General features: G+C 37.8%; 1 protein-coding gene across 5 annotated transcripts in view; it reads right to left on the bottom strand.

The window, feature by feature from the left end:
• Positions 1-26,290, bottom strand: part of LOC134654010 (protein split ends) — a 123,006-nt gene extending 96,716 nt beyond the window's left edge. For all 5 annotated transcript variants that reach the window (XM_063509380.1, XM_063509381.1, XM_063509383.1 and 2 more), the window contains exon 1: positions 25,940-26,290. In XM_063509380.1, the coding sequence (XP_063365450.1) occupies positions 25,940-26,022 (83 nt within the window). In that variant the 5' untranslated portion in view covers positions 26,023-26,290. The remainder of the gene's footprint in view (positions 1-25,939) is intronic.
• Between the last annotated feature and the right edge of the window lie 495 nt (positions 26,291-26,785).

The raw sequence follows: 26,785 nt of genomic DNA, 5'->3' as shown, positions 1-26,785 counted from the left end.
TTCAGCGTCGACTATTTCATTCCAACGGCGACAAAAATATTTAATGTATATACATATTTATGTATTCATCACTTCCTTTATAAATAAATAAATAGTAACATTTAATTGGAGTGCAATTCTGGAGGTTAAGAATAGAACTTTTAGGATAAAGATAATTTTAGAATCAAGTAAAATGAATAGAGGAGTGAAGTAAGACATTTTTGCGGTACGAAGTACTGCGACAAATTAACAAAATGAGTGGTACAAATGAGGTGCCTCACGAGTGAGCAACTCAACACTAGTGTGCAGAAGAGTCGTGGAATGTAAGGCATATTTATACGAGTATAAATATTTTTTTCATTTTTATTTTCAAGGCAGCCCATACATTTCACGACTCTTCTCTTTCCGCACAGACTCTATTAATCTTTACAAGAAATTATAATTTTCACACTCGACTTAAAATAATAATTATTGTTGAACTTTTTTAAGGATGCACATGTTTAGCGGTATTTTTTTAACACCATTTCATGATAAAAACAAAGGTGTGTTACTAGTAGATTGTTAACCAAGGGATGAAAGGCACTCATTTCTGCCGAGGTAGTTTGGTGCTCGAACGCAGTGAGAGCGCCAATAGTCCGAGGCTGATATGATGCCTTTCACTCGAGTTAAACACTCTACTTTTCATTTCGAATACGAGGAAAGTAAAATACGTGTTTTATTAAAACATGACTAAGTATAAAATTATATATTAAATCTTGAGGGTACTTATTACAATTACCTCACAATTTAGGCAAAAGTATCGTTATTTATGGAATGGGGAGTTAAATATCAGAATGAAAATTGTATAACAAATCCATTTAAACTCAAATTTCAATTGCTTATCGTTAAAATTTTAACATAGTCTTATTTGCAACTTAACGTAACATGCTCTACGTAGTACGTAGTGCAGAAACGTATCATCAACACCTTTTAGAACAACATTCTATCAGAGCATAAGAAATATATTTCCATCCATTTTGATCCTGATTTCGGTTTTAAGTTTCGTTATTTAGATTTACTTATTTCCATCCGCTCTAAAGGAAAATTAAAGACACAAAAGGCGCTAATAGGGTTCAGTAATGAAATTTATAATGGTACATTACGAAAATCTTGCACAAACACGGCTTGCACGTTTTTATTTAGATAAAATAACGACATTTGAAAAAGTAGTCGATATAAAACAGTCAAACACCGATAGGTTATTAATCTAATATCTATACTTAATATACCTCCCTGGCAACGGAAATGCACTTATTTTTTGGCCAACCTGTATACCTAGCTAGTGTGAATCATTAAGTTGACGAAGAAGAAAGTTTGTCAAGGAAATGCTTGCGCAGCATAGGTACGCTTGAATGTGAATTTGGTCTGCGCTTACCTGATAGAGAGTGGGAGAACGTTCCAAAGTCTGATAGCCTATGCCTGTACATGTACCTACATACTATGCCTTAAACAGTTTTTTGAAAAAAAAAACACTATAGCCTAGTTCGGACTATATTAGTCGAGTGGCGAGTATTTTAGTTGACTAAAATCGGTCAGCTAAACTAAAATCGTTCGCACTACAGATGAGGCCACAATGAAGAGCGGAATTTCTTAGGAAGAATCCTTTGACATGGCGCCTGGCCATTTGTAAGACGTAATTTTCATAGTTAATTGAACCTAACAGATTAACCGTGAAAGGGTAACAGATTAATCATGAAAGGTACTAAATCCTGGCGTAATAAAAATAGTTGTAGCGTAGCGTTTTTTCTTAAAAACGATATCGATACGGTGAAAAATTAAAGCGCCTGAATTTTTTTAATAGCAATGCAAAGTGTAAAATGAGTATAACTCGGAAACCACAAATAAAATGGCTCAATTTATAATTGAATATTAAAGTACTAAAAAGGTACTAAAATTTGGCTTTTATAGAATTTATCAATAATCGCGGGATCATAGCGTAATAAAATACACCCGCCATTCTGACTGTCAGGTTGGCGGGTGTAACGTGTTTTGGTAATAACTTTAAATTCCGTGAGGTACTAATTTTTTTATATGAGGTACCAAATAGTACAAATTAGGTACTAAAATATGGTATGCTTTTTGTTTATTTTTGTTTACATACACCCGCCATTCTGACTCTCACCTGTATAGGTACATCATTGCATTCAGAGTTTAATTATGAGTTATATTTAAGATATTTCACGACCTACACTTTCTCTAAACATCTACATGTGTAATATATGCTAATATCGAGAACGAAACCCGAAAGTAATTAATGATTAAACGAACTTACCTGTACGTGAAGTTCAATCATAATTACTCGAAGGGTTTCGTTCGAAGATATTAGCAACCCTCCCTCCCTTCCTTAGGACTAGCCTAACCCCAGGTCGTGAAATAAATGTTGGAAACAGCTCAGCATCTCTCCAAACAGAATGATGGCGCCTGGTTGGTGCGGGTGGAATATCGAGGCGATATATTCTTCTACCCTAATTTTTCATTTTTAATTTGTGTTTTATTTCTCCAAAATTCAGTGCGAAATGGCGAGTCTATTGTGAAACTACATGTGTAATATATGCTAATATCTTCGAACGAAACCCTTCGAGTAATTATGATTGAACTTCACGTACAGGTAAGTTCGTTTAATCATTAATTATTAAATACAATTTCACAGAAATGTTTTACTAATTTGTTTAGAATTTTTCACCACCCCAGCTGGTAAAGGTTCTCTTGATCGTTATATATCGTTTAGCAGAAATACTTCGCAGAATTTCTTTTCGCATAATATTGAAATTGAAATCGTTTATTTCAGGCATATAACCCATAGTGTTAGTACAAAATATACAATTTAACTACCTATATCTATGTTAGTGTACAATATGTAAAAGAATAAATACCTAAAACTACTTAATACTATTTATTTTTATTGATGCGTTGGGTTCGTGCAACTGATTCCAACGCCTCATCAGTGGGCAGTCTACTCTGTCGACAAATGCGCTTAGGAGACTGTTGGTGCTGCCCTGCACTCTATGCAATAGGGATGCCGCTCTTTTACGCATAATAGCGTAAAAGTCATCCGTACGGGCATCGGCGAACATCCCCGACGCACTGCAGTACCGAGGCAGACCCATCAGCATCCTAAACGCATTATTATATTGCACGCGCAGGGCATTGTACGATCGCTGCGTGAAGCTGGTCCACAGGCTGCAAGCATAAAAGGACTGACAATATGATTTGGCAGAAAACCCTAACCTAACCCACTTAGAAAAATGTACCAAATGAATATTATGCGAAAATTGCGAAATGAGTGATTATTATGGAAAGTATATATTTATGCGAAAGTATCATACGACTAAGGTTCCGTCACACAGGCGCGTTTTCCGGGCGGGTCGTAAGCGTTTTATATGTAAAAGCGGCGCGCCGCGCTCACGCCCCGCCCGGAAAACGCGCCTGTGTGACAAAGCCTTTAAAGTTTTTCGGCAGTACGTGTTAAGCGAAGTGTATTTCTGACAAAAAAAATCGTGAGTGTAGGTAGAGGGAACACTCGGTTGGTTGGAACGAAGTTAGGAACGGCACACCAGCCTCACGCACACACAGGCACGTCACCAGACGTGTTCAATTGTTCATGTTCATGCTCATTGGAACGAAGTTAAGAAAGGCTGGTGACGTGTTCATGTTCATGCTTATGTTATGTTATGTTCTTCGTGTCCATCATCCTCATCCTCATTTTCATTCTCTTTAGTCTCATGCTCATGACATATTTCTCAATAGTATGGTCAGGGTCTGCAAAATCTGACACTTACAGATTTCGCAATAGTATGGTGTGACGGCAAAATCTTTTTTTTTTTTCGCCTAATAGCCCCCCATCCGCCAACCGTCCGATAAGGAAAAGGAACTGCGTTCCAATAATATTCTGCCAGAGGAGGGTAACCCCCCAGAAATAAATAATCAAGTAGGCATGCTCTGGCTGACGGACAAGAGAGAAGTTATTTTTTGGTGTTCCGGCTAAAGCGCTTGGATTAGTCACTAAACTCACTAAACTCAACTGTTCGAGTAAATCGTGAAATTCGTGAATACTAAGTTATCCAGTTCCTAGAGTTATTTATGGTAGCCAACTTTGTATCGATCAAGCCGAACATGCTTTCTAGGATGTTAGTAAGTCCCACTGTCGATTCTAGTTTTTGAGTTACGGGCAGTTTAGGTGAACTTAACTTAACTTTTTTTTTCAGAAATGTCAACGAACATATTTATTTATCAAAAAATGTAAAATTATAAAAAAACAGAATGAGCAACAACAAAAACATGGTGCAAGTACAGGGTGGAGGTAGACGGGTTAGGTATGGCTGCACCGTCATTGAGATCGAAGAAATGTTGGATGGGTTTGAATTTGTGCCGTGACCCACGGATACACATGCTGGTGGCTCGGATTATCGAAATCATAATTTTGGATCTTAACCAGCCCATTACTACACTAAGGGAACTTTAATTTAGTTTTAGGTAAGGTGACTTTAACAAAACTGGTTAACTTAACTGATTTTATTTATTTATTTAGAAAAACAGTCTAAGTATGTATTTGTGCAAATGCGTCAAACACACAGGCACCACGCAAAATATAATGTTTGAATTGAACATTCATATGGCTCTTGATACACAGGGTACAATATCAATCCTATTGGCAGGCTTCATCGAGACGGACAGTTACGACGACCTCGCTAGAAACCTGAACCGCCTACGCGCCGCTGCATTTTATTCATGCAAGAGAGGCTGTTGGTTCCCTCGAACGATTCGTACCGCGTCGCTGTGTATTGTTCGCTTCTCGAGAAACGACATGCTTTGTGAACAGAAAGTCTTACCGTTTGTGTATTGTTTAGTTTGGAAAAGACGAACCACTCCTTTCGAGGTTAATAACAATAGCTTGTTCTTGAATTTAGAACACGGTTAATTTTGAAGTCGGTAAGGGGACACATCAGGACGGGGTACACCGGGTAGATACGGTCTGCTTGACCACACGCTGTCCGCGGCAGGCGACTACCGCCCATGACCGATGGGCGATGACGGCCGAATGCTATGTCCGTATACCTACCTATATTATGTGCGTGGTCTTGTTGACCCGTCTCCCGCGACGCCCATTTGTGGTGGACAAAGTTCACCCCGCCGCGGACGGTGACGAGCATTCAGACGGTGACATACATGAAGTTGCGGTAGATGTATGGACATGGAGTCGCGCTCGAGAACGCAACTTATGCTAGCAGGTCAGACGTACAAAGTGACATGTACAATTTTAAATAAAATGGGCCACTGTCCTATAAAAAGGTATTGTCTTGTGCCTTTTGTACAAAAGCTAAAAATATGCAAAAATGGCTTTGAAAAATGCGCAAGATTATATTTTGAATTAACTTGATAATTTTTATTTCGGTAAAATTAATAATTCAAAAACAATGATATCTGCGAACGCGGAACGCACAGCGGTTTCTTTTACGCTCAGTGAGAGAGAAGAACCTGAACTCGTGGCGCCTTAAGTCGTCTGCTTCGGGTAAATTAACAGTCACAATACGAACCAATGCATGCGTGCAAGAACTCGGCGATTTGATTAAGCGAATGCTAATAAATAGCTAACGCTGACTGGTGCAATTACGTATGAATCGTATTATCCACGTGGCCGTGAGCCAACACAACAGCGCTACGTCATTATTTATTTATGAACACTATGAAACTTGACTGGATGCCTTGCCTACCCTAACGTAACCCACAATTCATTGAATCACGGCGAAAATAAGAGGCATCCGGGATGAAAGTCGTCACAGGGAATATCTGTGGTAACAGGTTAGCGACGCCACACCGACGCGCCGTCTCAGCATAGCGTCTATCATGCTCCTACAGAAGTCACAATCAGTGAGTACGCAAAACGCAGGCGTCCGCGTTGAGGACCTGGTCATGCCGCTGTGTTATAATTTCGACCCCGACTGCAAAACGTTAGTGCCATATGCAGTTGGTTGCCGTGCGGTTGGCCTGAGAGGGGTCGCTGGCTTCGCGTCGCTGGCTTCGAATGGTATTTCATAGAAATATGTACATAGAAACCAGTCGTCTGCAGTCGCGACACATCGCCGGGGTCCAACTTGTACTTGATGTAACATTATTATGAACATCAAAAACTAGTTTTACAGTTTTTCAATACAAAGAACAAGTTTGTAAGGATTTTTTTTTATCTAAGACGTTAATGATTCTTTAAAGATACGTTAAAGAACATAAATCGTGTGGGGCTGGGGCGGATTTTTATTTCCGGCTCGACGTAGGGGGTGGTGTGGTGCGCCTAGAGTAGAATAGGACAGAACGGGTCGCCGCGGCATTTGGGAGAAGGGGCTAGGTAGTTCAATTCGGTCGGTACAAGGCTATTATCATCGCTTGCTGAGCGTATCGTCTTGGTTAAACCAGTATAGAGTTGAGCTTTAGGTCCGTGCTAACTATGCGTAAAAGGCCAATACTAGGCTGAATCCATGCGCTTTATAAGCGATGGTAATAACAACTGAGTTCGGAGAGCCCGTGGCGGCCCGGATTGCCAGTGCCGGTCGATAGAGCGAGGCGGCGTGGGTGGGGCCGAGCGATACTGCACAGGGTGGTGCCCTCGCTCTCACCCCGAGGTCCCAAGTGGCAACTTTCACGTTGCATAATAATGTTACAAACACCCTGTGTCCACGTTACCCGACCCACCCCCACCCTTTTAAGCCTGAACGTCTCCTGTTCGATTTGATGTGCCAGATCCATTTTTATCTTATCTGGTTAAGTTCGGGTTGACTGGTGGTGTGACGCAGCCTTCTTATGTAAATATTTGTATTGTATTCACTTTTTTCTGGTAATGCATACATAATTACCTACACCGTATTAAACCTACGCGTACTTTATATACTTAGTACCTAGTCTTGAAACGTATCACCTCTCAAAACTTGCCCCAAAAAATAGCCACGGAGCGGAGCTAATAATCGCGATATGTCAATTATACTAACCCTTATGCACGTTAAACTTATTCAAGTTTATTTTATAGCATAACTGATGAGATCTGAACTATTGTCATCCCTGGACAAACGAAATATATATGTTGCGCGATGCCTCCACGTACATAATTATGTACGTACTACGTGGAGGCATCGCGCGACGTATACTACTGTACTGTAGTAACTTCTTTGGTTACATCTCTTAAGGCTTCTTCACACAGGCGCGTTTTGCGGGCGGGGCGTGAGCGGGTCGCGCCGCTTTTACATATAAAACGCTCACGCGCCGCTCACGCCCCGCCCAGAAAACGCGCCTGTGTGACGGAACCTTTAAAGATGTATCTATAGACTTTAGTTTGGGCTAATAAATCGTTAGGATCCGTTTCTTTTACTGTCTACATGCACCACCTTACTTAACTGCTTCGGTTGGCCAATAAACATTTTTGGATATTGCCATGCCCTAAGGTTGCCACCCAATCGAAATTTCGTTATCTGCCTCTCTATCACTCTTCCATCTTCGTGCGATATAGAGGAAATTTTCGTTTTTCGCAGTAGGCCCTCTGGACAATAGGTCGACTTTGGGAGTCTAGCACATAAAAATTAAGTTGTATCTTCTAGAATGAAATTTGAAACAGTTCTGATAGAGACACAAATTATGTCACTAATTTCCAGTTATACTTTTTCGCGATATTCTAATTAATGGGAAAAAATAACTTACTTATATACTTACCGGACAAAAATTACGATATAGTCCACTTTACAAAATTTGATATGGGTTTAATATTATAAGTGCAAAACGAATGTTACGCGGTATTTCGTGTTGGGTAACTGTGGACTTGTGGAGCTTAACATGAATTAATTAATAATTCTAAGAAAATAATTTGACACCTCGCTGATTATTGGCGTACAAATAATAGTATTAAATAGTCATAATAATTCGATCTTTTTAACCAGAGTCAATGTCGAGGGGTCGGCCGTGTCGTTATATATACAAGATAAGGCAAAGTTAAAGCGATAAATATAAGTAATAAACACACTTAAGTTAGTATTTAAATGTTCGAAACGTGCACGAAACCTGCTTTCGAAATATCAAACTCTACAATCTAGCAGCATTTTAAAGTTCAATCCGCAAAATGTCAAAATATTCCCACTTAACGATGGTAAATTGTATTTTGCAAATAGATAGCTAAATAAAGGTCCCTAAGTAATCTTCAAAAGCTAAAATTTTGCGATTTGTTTCGAAGTTGAATGAATATTATCTGAATGTAATAATGCAAAAGTAAGATATCGTCGATCTCCTCTCCAACGACGACGGACCGAGTTCGGAAAGAGTTTTTATAAATAAAAGTCTAAAACCCGCACTGGATTTAAAGACGAAGCATACATTTTCGAGGTGCATAAAACCAGCAGCATGTTAACGGAATACTTTCGTCACATCACGACACAAATTTAAATTATAAGCAACCGCACTAAAATCGAGTGTAGTTAAATGCATGGGATATATTCGTCCACTGTAACGAATAGGTACCAAGTTCAAAGGGCGATTCGAAAAGACTTAAAATCATTTGTCGAGTAGTAGCAACTAGTACCTATACCTACGTATAGATACATATGTACTTAGCACCGATGTGATTCGATAGGATAGCTGATGCAACGTGTGAGCTGAACATGCTTTGAGCAGCACGCAAATAAAATGCGGAATCATACGATATCAAAGTAAGGCGCAGTGGAGTTGTGCGCATCACCCGCACCCCGCGGCGACCGGCTGGCATCGATCGGTGGCGAGGCGAGGACCGAGCTGAGCATACCATCCGCGCTTGCTGGACTTTGCGTTGGGTATAAATTGTAATGGTAATCAACAAATCATTATAGTATACCGTGTATAGTATATTAGGTGCACGTAATAAACAATTACGGATTTAGGGCAAATGTTGAGTAATATGTTGAAGGTGGAACTATGTACTCGCAAATCTCGAAATCATAAAATCGTGACGTTTTCGTACAACACTGAAACGACACGCTAGGTACTTAATTTAAAACTGTCATGTAAAAATTACAAAATGTCACCAACTTATGACAGTTATGACGCGTAGGCGTAGGTGCATTAGTGATTATTAGTAATTGTTGCCACACAACAGGATAGTTATTGGCAGCAGCGAATTGCATAATCTAATTATAATTATGAATATGTACATTCAGTACCCTAATTTACGATTCATTCAACGTAACAAAATATTTAATTTAAAATTTTGACATAATTGCGTTTAACCCTTTAAACGCCAGAGTCTGATATACACCGTGGGCGTTAATAACCAGAAATTTTAATAACAATTTTAATAACAAAATTACGTGAGTGACCCGTTTTTAATATATTTACTAATAACCAGAAAGTTTTAAACCAACGATTTTAGAGCCTAATTAGAGTATATAAAGTTTTATAACATATAGTCCAAAAACCTATAATGTAAGAGATATTAATTATTTAAAACAAATCACAAGTAAAAAAATCTCAATTCTAACACACCCTAATGCGTGACGTAGCCACCAACCAATTTTATACGCAGACGCACTAACTGCATGGTTATTACTTGTTACTCTTATTAGCCAGTTTGGTATCTATCCTACAAAAAGGTTTCACTATCGAAATTTTGTTCTGTTCTCAATCGCGAGAGTGCAAACTATTTACCTTCACGATAACTGGCTGATAGTTTGAAATTGATGTCACTAAAATGAAATTTTTCATTAGTATGAAGTAATAATTTACTGATTGTCACGCAAGATAAAATCTTAAAAATTTGATTGACTATAATAAATAAAATTCGCCATGCCGCATTATCCTCCGGCTTATTTAGCGGATATTCACATTGTGTACGGATTTGGAAACCCGAAGAACTATGTGGTTCCGGCACGACGGACCCGCTTCAGCCTAGAAGTTCGTAAATTGGCTAGACGAACAATACCCTGAGAGGTGGATTGGCCGTGGAAGCAACGTCCTAACCTGGCCCGCCCGGTCACCCGACTTAACACCATTGGTTTTTTTTCTATGGGGAACTCTGAAAGATAAGGAATACTCAACACCAGTGAACTCTGGAGAAGAATTATTAATAAGAATTCGAACGGCTTCCGAAGAAATAAAAAACACTTTTGTAAACCTAAATAATGAAATCCGTTTAAAATTAAATCTTTGTGCTGAAAACGGTGGTACACACTTCGAAAACCTAATTCATTAAATTAATAAAAAAGCGTAATTGTTTAACATACTTAGTTGTTTATTTTACTTTACTCAGTATAAATCAACACATCGAGAATTTAAAATACGTACCTACTGATAAGCATGATCGATATTATAACAAAAGGTCATTGATTTTAACAAAGTAATCATCCCTTTCCAGCTGTAGTACCTATGCGTTAAAACAATTAGAGGCATGATTTCTTTCGGATATAATCATGGTTTTGGTTACCTCAGTCAAAGGAAAAGATATTATCGCAAAGTTTCAACAATAATAACTGCACTGTACTGTTGTAGTAACTAATAAAATTTTGATACAATTTGTGGTATTTTGTGGTGCCAATAAATTGAAATAATTTCAACGTAAACATCATCCTAGACATGTCCTAGACATAACTTGACACTTCTTGTCATGGAACACAAGTCACTGCATTGCATATGGCCGTGCATCGTATGATATCGGAGTGATTCGTGAAATGTCATACTCGCTCTCTGTTTCTCTACTTGAGATTAATTAAACTCGCTCACTCTCCGGAGTAAAGGTTTGTTCACAAAGAAGCGGTAAATTAATATGATTTAATTTGTACTGAAATAGTAGTTTAATTAAAAGACATAATTGGACCCATGTTGATATAACATTATTTACTCGTACTGTCGTCAAAAATACGTGGTTTAAATCTTTCGGGTTATTAAATCCCGCGTTGTATAAGACATTACTTATCCAGCTCATTTCGCCACAGTCTGATAAATAAGACAAAGATCTGATTTGATTTTTACAGCACATTTATAACTTCCGTAACTATGCCAACCTTACTCTGCGTGGTACAATTACTGTCGGTGACGACACGAGCACGCTCGATCAAAAATTGCTGGCGGTTAAAAGGTTAAGGAGTCCATCAAACTCCAAAACGAGGCAATTGTCAGTCATAAAATAAATAAATACACTTATTTCAGTAAGTTTTACAAAAAAGATTTAATTACCTATATATTTTTTTATTTCATCGATAGGATGTCAAATTATAATAATTTAATGTAATTTAAATTGTACAGGGGTTAAGATGGTAATCTGGACAGTACACTACAGTTCCTGAACTACATACATGTTTTTTTGCATTAAATCGATAATTTAGGCATCACCACTCTTCTATATTCTATAATCTTCTATAATTAAATTATAAACTGACGGTAGGGAGATTATAAACTAACCTAACCTACGTTAGATTGTAAACTAACGGGTTCACAATCTTACGGTGTCAGATAAAATGAAGATTGGTGATGCCTAAATTATCGGTTAAATGCAAAAAACATGTACATATGTATGTAGTTCAGGAACTGTAATTAGTTATAATATCTGGGTGACCGAGCTTCGCTCGGAAAACATATTTAAACTCGAAAATGCGCGTTTTCCCAGAGATAAGACCTAGCTAGATCGATTTTTCGCCCCCAAAAACCCCCATATAGTAAATTTCATCGAAATCGTTAGAGCCGTTTCCGAGATCCCCGAAATATATATATATATATATAAAAATAAATAAATATATAAATAAACAAGAATTGCTCGTTTAAAGGTATTAGATTATAAGTTAATTGATTCCATTGCATGCATGAAATTGGGTTGACGTAGGTATGTTATAAACTTATGTGTAATTATGAATTAAGTCAAAAAATACAATACAGGTTTACATCTATAGTTATTTTTCTATGCAATTTACCTTAATATCGATTGATTTCAAACCAGTTTTAAAAATGAATCAAAACAGTTTTTTAATGAATATCGTCTGTAGACTAAAAATAGTTCAGTATCAAACTTTGAAAAATGGTTGTACAGATTCCACTAATTAAGTTTCACTTAAGGTTCCGTCACACAGGCGCGTTTTCCGGGTGGGGCGTGAGCGGGGCGGGCGCGCCGCTTATACACATAAAACGCTCATGCCCCGCCCGGAAAACGCGCCTGTGTCACGGAACCTTTAATACCATAGACCATACATACATGATACATAGCATTGAATTAAGCACTTGTTATTATTGATTAAGGTAACAATACTAACAATATAGAAAGACAAAGAACAAAAAGTTGCTACTTTTAATAACATAAAGCAAGGTATGTCATTCTATATTCTTATTCTTAAAATTACGAAATTAGCTATGGTTAGGTATGTAATATGTAACATTGTAATAACTATGTATGGCACGCCACAATAGATTATTTTACCTTGAAACGTTAGGAACTATTAGGATGATAGAGGTGTTTTACAATTTGCACTTTTTTCCTGAACGTTTTTTGCAGTGTAATATACATAGGTACGTACAGTCGCCATCAGAAATATTGGAGCGGCCAAGGCGCTCACAAATATCTGAACACGCCTCTATTGTCAAGGCGTTAGAGTGCGTGTTCAGATATTGTGAACGCCTTGGCCGCTCTGATAAATCTGATGGTGACTGTACATAATACATATACATACACTAGCGACCCGCCCCGACTCTTATCTATTAAAAAAACCGCATCAAAATCCGTTGCGTAGTTTTAAAGATCTAAGCATACATACAGACAGACAGACAGCGGGTAGCGACTTTGTTTTATACTATGTAGTGATAACAAACCTCACGACATTTAAGTAGGTGCCTATATAATCAATTCAATAGGTATCCAAATACAGACTTAGATGTGTATACAATTTACTGGTAGGTATGTACATTCAGCTGCAGAGAAAAGTTCCCCTTCTTGCATTATTTGCATAGAAGTTTATATGCAAAGATGTTAAACGAATAGTATTGCTGACTGTACATAGGTATAGCATACCGGCAGTAGTAACGGCATTCAATAACGGTTTGGTAACATAATATTTCAGGACTTCGACATTTAGAATCGGCGTAATTTTTTATCAAAATGGGGGTAAAACTTTTAAAAGACCTCTACGCGAATGAAGTCGCGATCGGACGCTAGTTTAATATTGAATAATAAAAGTACAGTACAACACCAAAAACATTCTGTTATAACAACACTATTGTTTCATTTTAACAACAGCCCATTTAAACAGCGTCTCCTCAATAATAATATCAAGATTACGTACGGATTCCTCGAACAAAAACAAGTAGGTACGTACAGACGTAGAGCCATGAGCAATGCGACGTTGCCAGCTCGCGCCGGGCGCCACACAACTACATTTACCCAACGGCAGCCAACACGATATAGCTGATGCGAGTTTGTTTGTGAGCGAGTTGATTATCGGTTGACTTGACTGGCTGGCCTGGCATAGAAGGCAGTTGAACGGGACGGGCGGGCGCACTCAACCAACCAAGGTTTCGCTTGTTGAAATACCCATACCTACCTGATATGCTTAAAATAAAACTTACACGCCAAATATTTCGAGATAAATGGCCGTTTAGATCTTACTCTAATATGTTAGTGTATTTTTATCAGTAGTAAAATCAAGCATCATCAGATTCATGAGTTGCGATAAATACCTACATACTTGAATTTAGTTAAAATCATCTCTGCTCAGATGGCTAAAGGGTAAATTTTGCAAAACTTTGCGTCACTACCTGCTTGCTCCATTCTATTATTCTCACCGCTAACTAAATTCGTGGAATTTGGAATACAATAACTCATTTTTTACTTAAAAATAATAAGACACCTGTTTTCACAATACCCCGAAGTATAAATACAATCCCCCTTCCCACTCACTGTCCTCTAATACGAAAATTTAAAGTAATTAGAGCAAAGCCAGATATTAGTTATTCTAAGTAGTTATTCACAGTTTTTCAAATGCACGGCAATTGTATTTCGGGTTGGGGTTCAGCTAATATAAAGTCTATTTTTTTATTCGGTAGACTCATTCGGTTTCATAGTATGAAATGACACATGATGTTCACACTATGAAATGTCATTTTAGTCTACCGAATAAAAAAGTAGACTTTAGTCAGTAAGGACAACTGTAAACTCCACGCTGCTCATGTTTTTGACCGTGGTTGTCGTCTGAAGCATGTACGTGAAGTTGACCGCCCCAAACCGAGTGCCCGCAAATGACATATCTATATTGTTAGTTCAACTTAGTTCATCGTTCCGACTCCAACATGTATTTAAAAAAAACTCTAACGACTAAGAGCTAATGATTACCTATCGAATCCAATATCGAAACGGCAAACACTGTTTTTAGCGGCAGCCTTTGTATGCACTCCCGACTTAAAAAAAATCGTAGAAATGTTACGCGTTGGATCCTAACGATTTAATATACTGAACTAACGTGAACTAACGATGTTCTATCGATTCTAATTGATAGATTTCGTAAAATCGATTTTGGGATGGTAGCGTGAAGTTGACCGCTCCACTAAATTAAAAAAAATATATACTTGCAGTCGGAGTCGGATCCTAACGATTTAATATACTGAACTAACGTGAACTAACGATGTTCTATCAATTCTAATTGATAGATTTCGTAAAATCGATTTTGGGGTGGTAGCGTGAAGTAGACCGCCCCATTTTGTTCTTTTTAAAAATACATGTTGGGAGTCCGATCCTAACGATTTAATATACTGAACTAACATGAACTAACGAATACCTATCGAATCCAATTGATAGAAACGGTAAAAACTGTTTTTAGCGGCAGCCTTTGTATGCACTCCGACTTTTAAAAAAAATCGTAGAAAAGTTACGCGTCGGATCCTAATGATTTAATATGCTGAACTAACGTGAACTAACGATGTTCTATCGATTCTAATTGATAAGATTTCGTAAAATCGATTTCGGGGTGGTAGCGTGAAGTTGACCGCCCCATTTTGTTTAAAAAAAAAATACATGTTGGAGTCGGATCCTAACGATTTAGTATACTGAACTAACATGAACTAACGAATACCTATCGAATCCAATTGATAGAAACGGTAAAAACTGTTTTTAGCGGCAGACTTTGTATGCACTTCCTGACTTTTAAAAAAAATCGTAGAAAAGTTACGCGACGGATCCTAACGATTTAATATACTGAACTAACGTGAACTAATAGCCCCTTTGATACTGCACGCCGTTGTATGGGAACCTTGCACTTTGTGACTATGCGCTGAAACTTGGCACAGTTGATCCTTAGGTGGTCTTGAGTTGATAGAGACCGGGAGAGAACGAGAGCCAACTCGCATTTAGTGAGGGGGAGGGGGAGAATTTCGACGCTGCCGCGCTGCAAATGCAATTGAAGCCACATTTCTCTAAAGCTATAGGTATTAGGGCATGTGATATATAATTTTCAGATAAATTGAGAATGAGGAATCTATTTTTAGAACAAAAACAATGCACTTTCTAACAAAAAAAATGAATAAAGTAGAAAAGACAAAAAAAAAAATATTTGTTTTTTTTATAATTACCAATTTTTTTTTGAAGTATAAGTATAACTGAAATCCCAAAACAAAAATATAGTCGTAAAGCTACACTTATCTAGTTTACAAAAATATATAGTTTATTATATAAATCTGTTGAAACATGGGAGATAAAAAATAATATTCAGCGTGGGTTAGGGTGATCTCAATGCATGATCGTCCGTGAAGTAGGGCTTAGGTACTGTTTTAAACACACGAATGGTGAATATATTATTGTTTTAGATCTGTTAGCGCCACTTGCGTCATCCTCGTCCTTAATTTATCCGAAAATGATATATCACATGCCCTAATACTGCTTTAATTGAAGCGCGGCAGCGTCGAACTCCCCCCAACTAAAAGGAGTTGGCTCTCGTTGGCTCCCGGTCTCTATCAACTCAAGACCAGCTAAGAATCAATTGTGCCAAGTTTGCAGGTGTCGTGCACTATCAAAGCAGCTATAACGATGTTTTATCGATTCTAATTGATAGATTTCGTAAAATCGATTTTGGGGCGGTAACGTGAAGTTGACCGCCCCACTAAATTAAAAAAAAACTTGGAGTCGGATCCTAACGATTTCACATGCTGAACTAACATTAACCTATGAATTCCAATTTGATAGGAACCATAAATACAGTTTTGGAGCGGAAGACGGTGTTGGCGCTCCCCCACTTTAAAAAAAATTCGCACACAAGTTACGCGTCGGATCCTAACGATTTAATATACTGAACTAACGTGAATTAACGATGTTCTATCGATTCTAATTGTAGATTTTGTAAAATCGATTTTGGGGTGGTAGCGTGAAGTTGACCGCACCATTTTGTTCTTTTTAAAAATACATGTTGGAGTCGGATCCTAACGATTTAATATACTGAACTAACGTGAACTAACGATGTTCTATCGATTCTAATTGATAGATTTCGTAAAATCCATTTTGGGGTGGTAGCGTGAAGTTGACCGCCCCATTTTGTTTAAAAAAAAAATACATGTTGGAGGCGGATCCTAACGATTTAATATACTGAACTAACGTGAACTAACGATTATCTATCGATTCTAATTGATAGAAACCATAAATTCGGTTTTGAGGCGGTAGCGTGAAGTTGATTGACTGCACCACTTATGTTATTTTTTTTAAATACGTAATGTAGTCGGATCCTAACGATTTCACATGCTGAACTAACATTAACCTATGAATTCCAATTTGATAGGAACCATAAATACAGTTTTGGAGCGGAAGACGGTGTTGGCGCTCCCCCACTTTAAAAAAAATTCGCACACAAGTTACGCGTCGGATCCTAACGATTTAATATACTGAACTAACGTGAATTAACGATGTTCTATCGATTCTAATTGTAGATTTTGTAAAATCGATTTTGGGGTGGTAGCGTGAAGTTGACCGCACCATTTTGTTCTTTTTAAAAATACATGTTGGAGTCGGATCCTAACGATTTAATATACTGAACTAACGTGAACTAACGATGTTCTATCGATTCTAATTGATAGATTTCGTAAAATCCATTTTGGGGTGGTAGCGTGAAGTTGACCGCCCCATTTTGTTTAAAAAAAAAATACATGTTGGAGGCGGATCCTAACGATTTAATATACTGAACTAACGTGAACTAACGATTATCTATCGATTCTAATTGATAGAAACCATAAATTCGGTTTTGAGGCGGTAGCGTGAAGTTGATTGACTGCACCACTTATGTTATTTTTTTTAAATACGTAATGTAGTCGGATCCTAACGATTTCACATGCTGAACTAACATTAACCTATGAATTCCAATTTGATAGGAACCATAAATACAGTTTTGGAGCGGAAGACGGTGTTGGCGCTCCCCCACTTTAAAAAAAATTTCCCACACAAGTTACGCGTCGGATCCTAACGATTTAATATACTGAACTAACGTGAACTAACGATGTTCTATCGATTCTAATTGATAGATTTCGTAAAATCGATTTTGGGATGGTAGCGTGAACTGCGTGAAGTTGACCGCCCATTTTGTTTAAAAAAAAATACATGTTGGAGGTGATCCTAACGATTTCACATGGTGAACTAACGTGAACTAACGATATTCTATCGATTCTAATTGTTAGATTTCGTATAATCGATTTTGGGGTGGTAGCGTGAAGTTGACTGCACCATTTTGTTTTAAAAAAAATACATGTTGGAGTCGGATCCTAACGATTTAATATACTGAACTAACGTGAACTAACAATGAACTAACGATATTCATTTGCGGGCACTCGGTTTTAGTACTAGATCTTAGATCCCGTTTTCTAAGGGGACCTTGCATTTTGGAGACAAAGCAAACCGCTTGGAACAGGTGTTCCTGGGGGTGATCTGAGCTAATTTCGCCCGGTTGCCGAGAGGTCCCCCCCAGCAGATGGGCAGGGGAGGGGGGGGGGGGGGGAAGTGCCTCCGGCGCGCCTCACTCTAAATTTTATATCTGCATACATCTAGCAACTATATCAAGTTTGGTGTCTTTTTCGTATAATTTGAGGATGGAGAATTCATTTCTGTGACTAAACTTTCACTCACCCATACAAAAAAATCGAGAAATTCAAAATTCAAAAAAAATCTTTACACTTTTTTTTTTTAAATCCTCTACAAAATTAAAACTATGAGGATCTGCTCTAAAAAAAATACATGTGAATAGCCCAGATATTCTACTATATAGAATAATAAACTTATCAACCATTTTTCACTAATAATTGTATTTAAAAAAATGTTTTGTGTCGCACGGCGGACCGTGCTGAAGTAGATATACCTACACGCATTTAGTTTAGACACGCATTCACTTCAAAACATTATTCAGCATAACGCAAGTAGGTACAGAAAGTAAATATTTAAAACAATAAAGGAATTTACAATAAGTACGATATAACTGAATATTGGATTATCCTATGCAGAATGAGTTGTCTACCTACTGGATAGTTTCACGACAGATCAATTTTTTATTTAGTTATTGTGACCTTATATCTTCTACGTCTTTTGAGATACTATCTATGTATACATAAAAATTATACTAAATTTGCGTGTAGTGTAGGTATCTAAACGGAGGTGAATGCGGTGCAGTGCAGCGGCGCTCGCGCTCAGGGACCGTTGGTATTAGTTCCCAACATCTTTATTTAACTTCCGTTAACTTGAATCTTTTCCGCCGTCTCACTATCTGAAGGTTGTCTGGAAGAGATCGCTATTTAGCGATAAGTCCGCCTGTTGTTACCTACATTTTTGTACCTGTTCATACTTTTGTAACATTTCTTATGTAGTGTGCAATAAAGCATTTTATTATTATTCACTTCATTTATCTTTCATCTTAAGTTAGGTTTTTTTATAATATGAATATAAAAGTAAAATATAAAAACACAAAACAATAAAAAATACATATAAACACATTATAAAAAACCTAACCTAGGGTGCCGCCAGCAGCGGGGCAAGGCCCAAGCTGCCGGTGGTCAGTGGTCAGGGCCGCAGAGAGAGGAACTGGCGGACTATCCGCGCCGTTTCCAAGATCACCACCTTCTGCATCTGGCGCCTTCTGGCCGTTGATCCAACCACCTAGCGAGAGTCGCTCAAGATGTTGGTCAAGACTCTTCGCTATTAGACCGTTCACTGAAACTACTATCGGGACAATGATCGTCGAATCAACATCCCACAAGGCGGACGTTTTTCACGTTTTTTGCTTCTGTCTAGCTATCACGGTTCGTGACATACAGCCTGGTGACAGACGGACGGACGGACGGACAGCGGAGTCATAGTAATAGGGTCCCGTTTTTACCCTTTGGGTACGGAACCCTAAAAAACGGGTCCTAACGATTTAATATGACCTAACGTGAACAAACAATGAATGTAGACTCTGTTGGCTCTGCAACTTGTCTGGCTATAATAACAAGTACCTTTGTTTACAACAAGTAACGTAAAGGAGGTGCAAATATGAAAGCTATCTATACCTCTTTCTCGTTGAAGACTTTAATGACCGTGAAATCAGAGTTATTCAACGTGGCCGCCATAACCGTAGCTTAGGCGCGTAGACGAGAAAGAGTTTAGAATGTTTAGATCAGAATTAAGCGATAGCTAGCGTCAGTATATTTTCGCTCGTGGCGAGTTCGTCGACCTGACGTCCCCGCCCGCGCGCCCATGCTGCTTTTGGAGCGCGACATTGCAAAACAGTGGTGGGGCGTTTGCTTGAGTTGCCAGCTTGCCATTAGAAGGCACTAGCAGACTCCGCCATTCAAACGGAACATTGAATTATATCTACAGCCTCACGAGTATTATTGATGTTATATACCGTTATAATTGATGTAATGTAGGATTCATATTAAATAACATGTTTGTAATAAAGTTTTTAGAACTAATTAATGTTGTCGTGTATCAGTCATGTGGTTGCAAGTTGTAATCAGGGATGTTGCGAACATCCGCATCCGCATCCGCAACCGCGGAACTTCCGCATTATTTTCAACATCCGCATCCGCATCCGCATAGAATCGATGCGAAGCTTATACGGATGCGGATGTCGAACAAGTCGGTACAGGAACGTCTTAGCGGCGGCGTAAGTGCTAGGTATTTTCGTCATTACCTATAACGAAATCGTCTAGATCCAGAAAAGTCGGCGAAGTTACTGTCTATTAAATATAACGCACCTATATTCTTGCTCAAATACTAAACGTTTCGTTTCTTTTAATAATAAAATACTAAAAATGTAATATTTGGCGTTTTCTAAGTACCTAATCTTGACATCCGCATCCGCATCCGCATCCGCGGATGTGAGCCTTTAAATATTCGCATCCGCATCCGCATCCGCGGATGTCAAAAAATCTGCATCCGCAACATCCCTGGTTGTAATGTCTGAAATTAGGTATATGGCAGATATCTCATCGCTTATCGCTTGTTTTGCGCGCAGGGCACGCAACGCAACTAACACAAAGGTTATGACATCTGCTAACGCCTTTAACCAGTGTGTCTACGCAGGGAGCCGGAGTCATGCATTCATCATTATGCATTCGGTGTGGTTTGGCCTTGGTTCAGTTTTTGATGTTGTTATTGGGTCAGTTAACAAAACAACACACAGTTTTTACAACAAATATAATTTATTTATTCAAGCCTTTTATTTCTTTAATAACAGGTACATTATATATCACAACACATATACAATTTATTTTACATTTTAGTGGAACAAAAAAATTGCAATCGCTTAATGTTATGTGCCTACTGAAAGTTAACAAAGACTATCTTATTTTGCAATGTATACCCGTATCTAGTTTTGTACATATCTTGAGCATAAAAAGATACGGATAAGAGAAGATATAAGATTTGTCATACTTACATAAACACAACACAACTGAAATGTTTAATATTTCATTATACTAACAACAAAGTTTAAGAGGCCGGTTTCGATTTTAGTCGCAAAAATGTAAAATTGACAGATTTTGTTGATGAAATTGTATACATTTTGTTACGTAATAGAAATAACAAGTACTGGTATCTAAATATTAGCACGTCTTCTTATCTTGCACTTTTACAGATATTTTTTTTGAAAACAGACTCGCTAAATTAGTAATGATTGTACGATCTATTTGTAAATTTCATAAAGTTTGGACTGCTAAAAATGGTAATTTTGTATTACACATATCCTGTAATAGACCTCCACCTCCACCTTTAATAGACTACATTTTTGTTATTATATACATTTATGTTATATTGAACAAGAGTAAATGAAAGTTAGACGAAATCAATTTTCACCAGAAATTACTCCAAAACAAGTGACAATTTTTCGTGAAAATCGACTTAATTTCAACGTTATTTTGATACTTAAACAATCTACAACATTTCCTGAAACTGTTCTCATATATCATTTGGTATAATTTACCACTATAATTTTTTGATGAATTTTTAAAAACTGCCCCTTCCCGTCATATATTGCCGGTGAAGCACGCTTGGGACCTCAAAGGCAAGATGAGAAGACGTACTAATAGAAACCAATACTTGTTATTTAGATATTACGTAACAAAAGGTGTACAATTTATATCTATCAATTTTACATTTTGGCCCTAAAATCGTTAACGGGCTCTTAAAGGCACACAAGATTCGTATGAAGGAATGTTCCGACTTCCTGCGTAGGCATTACAAACAGCAACACTCTTAACTGTCCATAGTCAGACCTTATTACAAAAGGCATAAGGTCCGCCGATGAACAGTTAACAGTGGGGGTGATGGTACCTCCATGCCACATGAGTACAGAAGAAACGATTAAATTTAAAATTACTTTGACTTCTACTGTAGTCCAGGAAGACGACGGGCGATTTTCCGACTAAAACGTGCTCTTTTTGCCATGAAAGTAGGTGTGAGCCCCAAGTGAAGTGATCTCGGTGAAGTTGACGGCCCCAAATCGAGTGCCCGCCAATGGCATATCTACATCGTTAGTTCAGTATATTAAATCGTTAGCATCCGACAACATGTATTTTTTTTTAACAAAATGGAGGGGACCACCTTCACGCTACCGCCCTAAAACTGGTTTTACGATTTTTATCAATTAGAATCGATGGATATTCGGTAGTTCAGTATATTAAATCGTTAGGATCCGACGCATAACATGACATGTGTACTCATTTATTCTATTTTAGCGGCAGCCCGTGTATGCGCTCTGCCCGCTAAAAGAAAAAAATGCGTACACATGTATAACTAACGTATACCGTATACCTAATTAATAAAAACCGGTTTTGGGGCGGTAGCGTGAAGTTGACCTCCCCACTATTTAAAAAAATACTAACGTGAACTAACGATGTTCTATCGATTCTAATTGATGGTTATTTTATTAGTTACCTAGTATTAGTACCTAGATATTAGTTTTATGTTACGTGTCTTATGTTAAATGTAGTAGTTTTTAAGGTTTTTTTTTATTATTGTATTTTTGACATGTGTGGAATATGACTGTATTTAGAATTATGAACTGAATTACGTATAAATAAATAAAGGATTTAGATAATTGATAGAAATAGTAAAATCGATTTTGGGGCGGTAGCGTGAAGTTGGCCCCCTCCATTTTGTTATTTAAAAAAATACATGTTTTAGTCGGATCCTAACGATTTCAGATTCTGAACCAACATGAAGTAACGAACTAACGAATACCTATCGATTCCAATTGATAGAATCCATAAAAAACAGTTTTTAATGGCAGCCTTAGTAATCACTCCTCTACTTTTAAAAAAAAATCGTAGAAAAGTTACGCGTCGGATCCTAACGATTTAAAATACTGAACTAACGTGAACTAACGATGTTCTATCGATTTTAATTGATAGATTTCGTAAAATCGATTTTGGGGCGGTAGCGTGAAATTCACCGCCCCACTAAATTAAAAAAAAATACTTGCAGTCGGATCCTAACGATTTAATACACTGAACTAACGTGAACTAACGATGTTCTATCGATTCTAATTGGTAGATTTCGTAAAATCGATTTTGGGGTGGTAGCGTGAAGTTGACCGCCCCATTTTGTTTTTTAAAAAAATACTTGTTTTAGTCGGATCCTAACGATTTCACATGCTGAACCAACATGAAGTAACGATGAACTAACGAATACCTATCGATTCCAATTGATAGAATCCATAAAAAACAGTTTTTAGTGGCAGCCTTAGTAATCACTACTCTACTTTTAAAAAAATCGTAGAAAAGTTACGTGTCGGATCCTAACGATTTAAAATACTGAACTAACGTGAACTAACGATGTTCTATCGATTCTAATTGATAGATTTCGTAAAATCGATTTTGGGGCGGTAGCGTGAAATTGACCGCCCCACTAAATAAAAAAAAAATACTTGCAGTCGGATCCTAACGATTTAATATACTGAACTAACGATGTTATATCAATTCTAATTGATAGATTTCGTAAAATCGGTTTTGGGGTGGTAGCGTGAAGTTGACCGCCCCATTTTGTTTAAAAAAAAATACATGTTGGAGTCGGATCCTAACGATTTAATATACTGAACTAACGTGAATTAACGATGAACTAACGATATAGATATGCCATTTGCGGGCACTCGGTATGGGGCGGTCAACTTCACGTACATCACCTACATTATGAGAGAGACGAAATATACCAAGCAATATATCGCAAGGCATATTATTACAGCTTCGTGTGTGGACTCTGTCAAATATGTAGTACGCAAAAGATATCGGCAGATGCCGTATCTTACGGTATCTGCCGTTATATTATCGCTCCGTCTGTGATGGACTTAACTCGTACCTTAAGTCAACTCTACAATTCAAGATTACTCGAACACCCTTCATTTTTCTCACGTTCGACCTTCGCTCCAATATCGAAGGTTCGACTCTCTGGCTTCGCCCGTCACCGCGTAGGTCGACTGATTGTAAGACTGATTACAGTCGAGTTCATAAATATGTATATGTAAACATTTTGTCAACTTATTGCAATGGATTAAGGCACAGGGCGGACACGCCATACATCAAAAATGATTTGCGTTTATATGTGTGCGCGGCACGTCTGTACACGCGTCATTGAGTTTCTGACGGAATCTCAGTAGAGCGACTTACACACACATTCATGTCGCGGCCTGTCGCGGGCGAGGTAATCCGAATCGGGGCGGGGCGGTGCGTGTCCGTTCTGTATGATAATACTATTACTTATTCTGTGATTAAGGTGAAGAAATCACTTGATTGAGCTAAAGTATACATACTATTTATGAACTCCTAGTGTACGTGTACATAAAGGCTTCGCCACACAGGTGCGTTTTCCGGGCGGAGAGTGAGCGGGGCGCGCCGCTTTTACATTTAAAACGCTCACGCCCCGCCCGGATAACGTGCCTGTGTGACGAAGCCTTTAGGGATATGCTCCATGAGGATATTTTTCATCAAAAAGCCAAGTCTGCAAGTAGGTACAGTCTGCATCGATAGTAGCGAATGAAACAACGCGCCAAAAGTATCTGCAAACCTAGAATACTTTTGCAAATTGAGACAAATCTCTACAATTTGCGATCAAAAGTATCTCATACAGTCTAGTTAGTAGTTACCCTACATAATTAGATATAGACATACCTACCTATCTCTTTTTTTTAAAGTAACAACTTATGAATGAACTTATGAGAATGGTGGATACTTTTGACGCGTAGTCTGCTCCGTTACTTTTGATGCCGACTGTACAAACATTCCCGAATTAAAAACATCCAGCATAACAAGTATTAGTTATGTGGGTGTTTAGTAACTTTTGATAGAATTTAAGGCCCATCTTAATTATATCAATCAATCAATCAAACTGTTATTGATAAAATAGAAGTATTTTTATAGGTAGGTAGGTACAGTTGTGCTGTTCTCGAGAACGTTATCCGTTTTGTATGGGGAATATTCTCGCACAAGAACATTCCTCATACAAAACAGAGAATGTCTCAAGAACGGCACAACTATATAGGTACACACTAGCCCGTAGAACGTATCTTTATTGTAGGAACGTAGCATTATACAAATTGGTATTGAACTCTTAGATCTCTGAACAGTTGTAGAACGTTAAAAACAAGAAATGTAAAAATAAAATGTTTCTTAAGGCTTCGTCACACAGGCGCGTTTTCCGGGTGGCGCGTGAGCGTTTTGTATGTAAAAGAAAACGCGCCTGTGTAACGAAGCCTTTACACTGCTTTCTGATATCAATATCAGAAACAAACGTAGGAAACTTGTCGACTGGCAACGCCCAACAGAATTTTATAAGTTGAACAGGGCAATATTCTATAACAGAATTACATCTATGGGTTTCTACAATGAATGTAAAGCTGTAAATAATAAATGTAAACAACATGATATAGTACGTGATAAATGGGTAAGCACCTGTTTGTAAATAGCAAATTAGCAGCAATATAAAATTACCGTAGACTGAAATATCGAGCTAATGCACTGCTGTGCACCAATGGTTCGTTTAAAACGATTCGTCAAATTACCACTCGCTTGTATGTACCTATTTAACTACAAAAAAAGCTATACAAAAAATAATAATAACCCATGATCATTACAATTGCAGGATGCTGGCATGGGTAAATGCATTTAAACTTTAGTTAACGCTGACCTTTTGTTCGTATAAACAGGGGCCCCGACTGCCCCGAGAATCTATTATGAGGGCAGACGTTTAGCTCAATCAAGTGAATTCATTAGATTACAAAATGTAACCATCAATGATCACACACGTTTTCTTTAGATTCGTGTGCGAGATACGTGTTAATGTAAGGACCTTCAGGCAGATGTTCAGATGTAAACAAATAATGCTGCCAATCCATTCAAGCATTAAACCCTTTACATAATGAAATACGGGCTTAAACCAAGTGAGTATGATTCAGAAAATACCCAATTGTAAACAAATTAAGCAGTAATATTTATAAAAAAAAATATGAATTACCGTTTGAAGTGCTCCCTTATTCGATCCTCGCGAATGTTATCGGGTAAATTTCCAACCCACAGGTGCCGAGTCTCTCTAACCATCTTGCTTCGAACTCCACATTAGGAATCATTCACCCGTTCGCGTCACTACGTGGCAAAAATCAATTTTGCACACCACGGTGCTTCACACATTTTGATTCACTTCAATTACACCATATAAAATCTTTCGAACACATAAGTTGCACTTGACCAAACAACACTATCTTTCACTTTACGACATTCGATAATCTCACCACAGAATCCACTTCACGTAAACACACCACGTAATAGACGCGAGCGTACTCGTCGCAGCTCTCGAATTGACAGTGAGATGAGCCTCGACGCGAGTTTGCCGATAAGCTCCGCCTTCTGACCGCTGCCGCGCAAAGTAGAGTGGGGTGACCAACTACAAAACAACAAAATTCGCCACATTCTTTCGAAAATACTCTACACAAATTACATTTTTTTTAAGCATCTTAGCACTATTCTCGATCAAATTGTATTCTTTCTTTAGAATATCGACATTTAAGTGTATTGGGCTGTATTTAACGTACAAAGTGCTAAAATTAGTATTTTTACTGAATATATTTTAAACAAATTTACGTACCTGGGTGTAAAACATAGTTTGAAACATACTAAAAAGCTATTCTAGGGATCTAACTTTCAAAAATGTTCGATATTTTTCACAGCAAAAGTATCAATACAAAGGATCGCTGGCCAGCTAACCCAGCGTGTCTCCTGTCTCTTTCTACATTACGTCGCTTTGACTCGCTCTAACTCGTTGAACAGCTACGTGAGTGTTGCTACTCAAGAAATGTTTACCAAA

Source organism: Cydia amplana, chromosome 14 (genome assembly GCF_948474715.1).
Source record: "Cydia amplana chromosome 14, ilCydAmpl1.1, whole genome shotgun sequence".
Classification (NCBI taxonomy): Eukaryota; Metazoa; Arthropoda; class Insecta; order Lepidoptera; family Tortricidae; genus Cydia; species Cydia amplana.
This window is presented reverse-complemented; position numbering and strand designations above follow the sequence as displayed.